This window comes from Anoplophora glabripennis, unplaced genomic scaffold (assembly GCF_000390285.2).
Source record: "Anoplophora glabripennis isolate ALB-LARVAE unplaced genomic scaffold, Agla_2.0 scaffold186, whole genome shotgun sequence".
Taxonomy (NCBI): domain Eukaryota; kingdom Metazoa; phylum Arthropoda; class Insecta; order Coleoptera; family Cerambycidae; genus Anoplophora; species Anoplophora glabripennis.
The window spans coordinates 613,731-620,589 of record NW_019416662.1 but is presented as its reverse complement, the minus strand read 5'-3'; the positions used below and the strand labels follow the sequence as shown (position 1 = coordinate 620,589).

Sequence of the window (6,859 nt, the reverse complement as noted above, 5' to 3'; positions counted from 1 at the left end):
TTTTCAGTTTTGAGAAAAAAATTTTTTTCGCCAAGTTACATAACCTTGAATATAGCAAAAGTACGTGTTTTTTACACTTTTAGGTTAGAATATCTCGGAAACCTAGGGTGATGGATCAATTCTGAGGCCAGATTCGGATTCAGCGCGCCAAATGCCTTCGGAAGCGTAGTGTCTGATTTCTGGAATTTTTTTTTTGAAATTTTGTCGACCTGTGAATAAATTACATTTAAAATAAATAGTTTATGAGAATAAAGGAATTTTTGTAGCAACAAGGGTGCCAGACCTGAACTAATCCCATCGTACCTTCATAAGTATAAAGAAATTATTCAATTTGTAAAACCGTTAAAAGCGTACTTCATTGGTTCCCTTGACTGGCAATGATTTATTACTTTGCATCGAATATGATCCTACTATAGCTACTGTTATATGATTTTTAGTTCGTCGTAGGCAAATTATTTTTAAGCGCTAATAGGTGGACCTCAACTAAAGTCAATTGCCTAGTGCAGTAAGTTATCTACTTACTTTTAGTGGGAAAAACGTAAATTATATCTATATCTTCTTAAATTTAGTAAATTTCTCTTTCGTTTTCTACACTTGAAGATTTTCGGGTCATGTTAATGAAATAACATTTATTGGTATATCAATTTTTCATAACACGATGTAGGTGCCTAAAAGAAATGTTAACTCTTTTCCCAAGACTTAACTAAGGTAACTTAGCTAACTGACAGATGATTAACAAAACATTAATAGCATTTCTATGTGCTTTTATAATTATAGTTTTAAATATAGTGAGGAAAATATTTCAGATTACATTTTCTCGCTATACTCAAACTCATTTGTTTTTTTTTTAACCTACCAACTGTGTAACTGCTACTGCGGATAAAATGACCATTACATAAAACATTCCAATGGCGCCTAGATGTAAATAATCCATTTTATTTTGTTCCCCATTATAAATAATAGTTATAATGACCAAAGAGTCAAATGTATTAGTAACCACCATCGTCAATAGAGGGACAGAAACCATTCGATTGAAGCCTTCGATTCCATAAAATATGTCCTCGTACATTCGTGATGCCGCTAACAACAGTTTTATGGGCGAGTGACTGCGTTCTTCGATAGCGTTATCTCTGATGGCGTTCAGTATATTTTTAATTTTTATGAAACCGATTATGAATATTATGCAGAAAAAGTTAAAGTATATCGTAAAGAGCAAGCCAAACATAACTTGGTAGCATTCGAAGAAAAGTCTCGACAAGATAAACCATGTGGGTCTATCCAGTGTGTCGAACAAAACGAGGGCAAATTCCAAACTACTGAAAAATAAAATAAAAATGTACATTGCAAAAAGGATAATTGACAATGACTTATAATTTAAAGGTTCCTTCAAAGAAATAAGTATTTCGTCCATTGCTCGCAACTTGTTGACAGTTTCTCTAAAATTGCATTTGTTGCGGTAATTGTACAGTATCGTTAAAATCGTTCCTACTGCTTGACATCCTTTAAAAATTATTAAAAGTTTTCTAGCCCTTGTGTCATCTTCCAATTTGTAGGCTGACATATAAGATATTATTAGCAGGGAGATAATACCTAAAAATACATTTTTTTTTTGGTAAAAAGAATATCAAACCTTTTTAAAGAATCTCAGATGAACGATTGATTTTTAGAATATAACTTCGAAATTGCTCGTACTTACATAGAGGCAGTATGCCGTTTCTTATCTTTGAGGTTATTGATTTTGAATTGGATGACGATATTGCTTCAATCCCAAAAGGTGAACTTATAATGTGCAGAAGGGCTACGAAACCCTCGAAATCATATTTTTTGGTAACTAATACGGACATAGTTGTCAAAGTTCGCTGTAGTAAATAAGATTAATCCAATCAAGACTTAAGTGTTCCATATATTGATAATGTAATAGAGTAGCTTGTCTACTGATATATTATTTATCTAATGGAGGAATACATTAAGTATTATGACATTGTGATACTAGATTAAAAACTAATAATTGTTATTGACTCTTACCATTAAGAGAAATAAATATATTGATGATGCATACTGATTTTAAGTTGAAATTGTTGTTTTAACACACCATAAGGTGTTCTGGTGCTTGAGCCTTTTGAACAATACAGGGTGTTTAGAATAAGAACTGATACAAAGCAGGGGCATGTAGGGGAACCCAAAATATATGATTTCACGCAACTTACTTACTAAACTGCACCCTTGAGCAGTTGAAAGTGGGGTTGAAATTTCGAAAAAGATCAATATCTCAAAACTTAGAAAAACCAAATTTGGTACACGGCGTGAGTGTACCAAGAGCATTAATCGACAATAAGTAGAGTTCAATTGAAGCATTTTAAGTGGTTGATAAGGGATGATGCGCCATTAAAATGTGACAGAATTTTTTAACCCGTTGGCGGACTTAAAAAATTATTACTTTATTTTATGGGGAATTTAATTCTAAAACTTCTCTTTTGCTAATTTTCAAAAAACTTTTGTCGTTTTCAACAAAAACACGAATAACTATTAATACGTATTGTGTTAAAAGGTCAATCTTGACGATCAGGAAAAAAAGTTATTTAATTTTAGTAATTGTTTGCACAGTGTTTTGAAAATGGCCGAGAAGTTTTCATTTAGCGAACAAGTTGACATGCTATTCGTGTTAGGTTTCTGTGAAGGAAACTACAGAGAAGAAACATTCTGAGAGAAACATTTTCCAATGCTGAAAGACGGGCTCGAGAAACTGGCAAGTATATCAGTAACACTCGAGAACGTGCTGTTGCAAACAGGGCACAAGACGAAGAACTTAATTTGAATACAATTGAAGATGACCCACATATTAGTACTCGAATTCTATTTCGACAAACTGGTATATCGCCAACTTCTGTGCACCGAGTGATCAGACGTAATCTACTACATCCGAATTTGGTTAAATGAGTGAATTTCTGTCAGTTTATTTTACATCAAGGCATTAATTTCTAAGAGAAAATTCTCTTTACTGATGACCTTACTCTCAGAGGTATTACAAATTTATATAGCTATCATGAGTATTCCGATTCAGTAACTCCTCGATTTCCAAAGCGAGTTTAAAATAAATGTTTGAATCGGTGTTATTGATCGGTATTTAATTGGTCCGGTTATTTTACCGAATCGACTAAATGGCGAAACTTTTTTAGAATTTCTTCCGGATCTATTTGACGAGGTGCCACTACAACTCAGACTGGAGCATTGGTTTATGCATGATGATGCATTACCCTTATTTTAGTAATATTGTTAGAGACTTTTTAAACCACCAGTATCCTAATAAATGGATTGGAAGGGGAAATAATTGCCCACAAGTTTGGCTTCCACGATCACCAGACCTCCACAAATGTTACTTCTTTCTTTGGGGAATGTTAAAAGAATTTGTGTATTCCTCGCCTGTTGCGTCTCGAATTGTGGAATTGTTTTACGGATAAATGCACATTTATTAGAAACAATTAGCAGTTATTGGATACAGTAGACTTCAATTTTCGATAATGAATAAATTTATGCCTGAGAGAAAACGGTGGTCATTTTGAATAATTTCTATAACTTATCAGTGCAAATTGTATGTTATTTCTGTTGTTTAAGTTGTTTGTTTTTCTATAAAATTATTTATTTTCTAACTTTTTTCCTGATTGCCAAGTTTGACGTTTAAATTCGTAGCCAACTTTTGAATTTCGATAATTTTAAATAACAGTTACAATACATATTATTAGTTATTTGTGTTTTTGTTGAAAACGACAAAGTATTTTGGTAAGCCGAGTTAAATCACCATATTTTAGGTGCCCCTACATGCCTCTGCCCTGTGTCAGTTCTTATGCGAAATACCCTGTATAAACAAGCTTACGATACGAGCTGCGGGATATACAGATAGACGTGGTAGCACCTACGTTTTCCATTTTTTTAAGGGAGTCGAACCTCGAAAGTTTCTAAGATGGCAAGACACGTTCTAATTTACTTGTTCTTGTCTTGGGGTGGTGGTTGGGTGCAGAGCGAAGTCAACAAATTGGACTTTGGAAAAATTTTCAAATATTTGTGGCAATTTTAGTAGGTACTGCTGGGGCATTCGACAGTTTTGCTTATTCACATATCCACTAAGATGGAAACGCGTCTCGTCGCTAAATATAATTTTCTTAGCAAAACCACTGTCTACTTGTTGATTCTCCAACATCCAATCAACGAATGTCCGTCGCGTTAAATGGTCGTCTGGTTTCAATTCATGGCTTAACTGAATCTCGAATTGATACAGATGTAGATCTGCATCTATCTAAACTTTTTTAAATGTTTAATGCAGTGACCGATGGCGCACTAAGGTTACGGGAATTTCTGCACATTATCACTCACCGTAGCAATATTTTCGGCTGAACGGTCACTATGAGGCGGGCCTGTTATTTTTTAGTCTGTAAACGAACCTGTTTGTTCCAATTTGGCAACTAATCCTTTCACAGTTGTTTAATTCTACGTAATTTGCTCACAGTTTCAGCTACACACTCTCCGCACTTATTATAAATCTCCACAATCTTCACTCGGTCATCCATCATATAGCGCTCGATTTTGTCTAACCGCAACGTGTTTACTACAATATGTGAACCTGCATAATGCTGTCAACTCTTTGGAATGAAAATGGTGCACAATTCAAATCCTGCGTTACTTTTGAGACACCCTTTATATCCTAATGCTACATTTCACCATCTTTTGTCTGACAGTGTATAACGAGGTCAGGGGGGGTCCAGAGATGGACTTTAGGGGGGACGTTTGCACAGTTGATGTCTAAAAAAAAAGTCGTGCAGAAGATTGAGATTGAAATTTCATACCAGGGGTTTATTTTTACAGCTGGTTCTTTGTTGTTTTATTTGTACTAAAAGTAATAGATAAAATATTTTGGACCATTGAGGGGGGATTTGGATCCGCGCCTGAACGAAATATACAGGGTGATTCACAACTCATCCAAAAAAATTTGGGAATAGATGCGGTATGAGAAATGGAGTCAATATCGAAAAAATTTTTTTGTAAAATACAGTTTCCGAGAAAAAAATTATTGAAATACATTCAACCATTACATAGCTGAACAACTGTAGCCTCCTCAGCGACTCCGAATACTGAAATCTGATTTTACAATCGTCGTTGCGATAGTGTTTACCTGTTATCTGTGGTGTTTACAATAGTTTTTTAGTAGTTAGTGTCAAAAATGGTTTGCGTGTATAGCAACTCGGAGTTTTAATTTATGGTGAAGCAAGACAACATTTGTGTTAGTGTGTCGGTGGATAAAATTTTGAACAGTTGTTGTAACATCGGGTATGACAAATTATTTTATTATTTAAAAACACAAATTAATTTTATTAATTAATAATAACAATAACGGTAAAAGCAGTTGAATTTGCTGATATAAAATAGGTGCTATAAAATTCTATTTTTGCCGCCATGCCGGTCACATTGTGCGGGGTCAGGTTTTACAGTGGACCAGTTTCCAGTGCCGTGCAGAAGTGTATTTTTAAATCATTTTCGAACTGCCTTTTTTGATTTCTTCTTTACAAAATTGTATTTGCAAGTGTCCCCTGTACATTCAATTTTTGTGTCGATCGCAGCATTAATACTTCGCCTGGCCTACTTGGTAGGATTAACAACAGTGTATTTGATAAATAGGTACTTGTTTATTTAACACTCAGTATAACGATACAGTAACAATCATATGTGAATATATGTTGATATGTGCATCAACCAAAATTTGACAAGACGTTGGTTGCTAAATATTTCTTTCTCCAAACGAAGTCTGTAAGTCAAAAAATTTAAGTCTTTTTCGTATCTGGTGCAGCTTTATATTTCGATTTTTTTGGGTAAGTAAGTACCTAGTATATAAATTTTTGATTTGTGTTAAAAATTGCTACGAAAAAAAAAGTTTCTTTCGATAAGAGGTCTCTTGTAATGTAATGTAAAAATGCAGAAGCACAAAGTACAATTTTATGGCGCGTGCAAAGTTTGAATACGCAATGAAAGAGAAAATCTATATGTATGCATGCTAGGGGGTCGTATAAATCCAGGAATCGTGTGAAGAATGCTTGGAAGAATGATGTACATCTAAAGTAGAGGCTGCATAGAGGGTGTAACAGCGATGTTAAGACAAACTTCCGGATTCGTTTAAGAGATACAGGGAGTTTTGTAATTTTGGCCATTTTCTATGATAACTCTTTTGTTTGTGAAAATATTTTATATTTATAGAGTTTTTTTTCATGGGAATAACAGGATTCACCCCTAAAAGTTTCGAATTTTGCCCACTCTTTCCCTCAATCTTTGTATTAACAAATAAACAAATAACCCGTCTCTATCGATTATTATCGTACATTGTTGTAATGAAAGGATGTCATGTTAATTTTACATACAATCAACAGTGGTCATTAATAGGGCCTCATTATTTTTAGAGTAGTGCTTCAGAGTATATGTTTCTAAAGGCATTTGTTTGGTTAATTTAAACAGTATTTTTTTAAATTATCTAAACTAAAATGCTATTTTAAATTAAAAAATATAAAACATTTTTTCCTCTTTAAAATTGTAAATTATTAAGTAGTTTTATATTTTTAGGTAGTTTGTAACTGACTGTGCAAACTAATATGTTTTAATTAAAAATTTCTTTTGAAAAAGTTCCCGATCAGTAATGAAACCTTGAAGATTAAAAAAAAAATTGCTGTTGTTTTCTTTAATAATTTTTTTACTGGCTTTGAAACTAGAACCTGATACCAAAGAAAATAAATAATTATGTTTCCACTATTTTGCAATCTTGATTAGTTATCCAAGTCAAGGTTTTAGTGGGATAAAGATCAATAAATAAAAGAACACTATA

The 6,859-nt window shown here is 33.4% G+C and overlaps 1 protein-coding gene across 1 annotated transcript in view; it reads right to left on the bottom strand.

Annotated features, from left to right (window-relative positions):
• The window catches only part of LOC108904662, a 54,833-nt gene that overhangs the window by 5,336 nt on the left and 42,638 nt on the right, over nt 1–6,859 (bottom strand). The window contains exon 2 of the mRNA XM_018707297.1: nt 857–1,316. Coding sequence (XP_018562813.1) covers nt 857–1,316 — 460 coding nt within the window. The remainder of the gene's footprint in view (nt 1–856; nt 1,317–6,859) is intronic.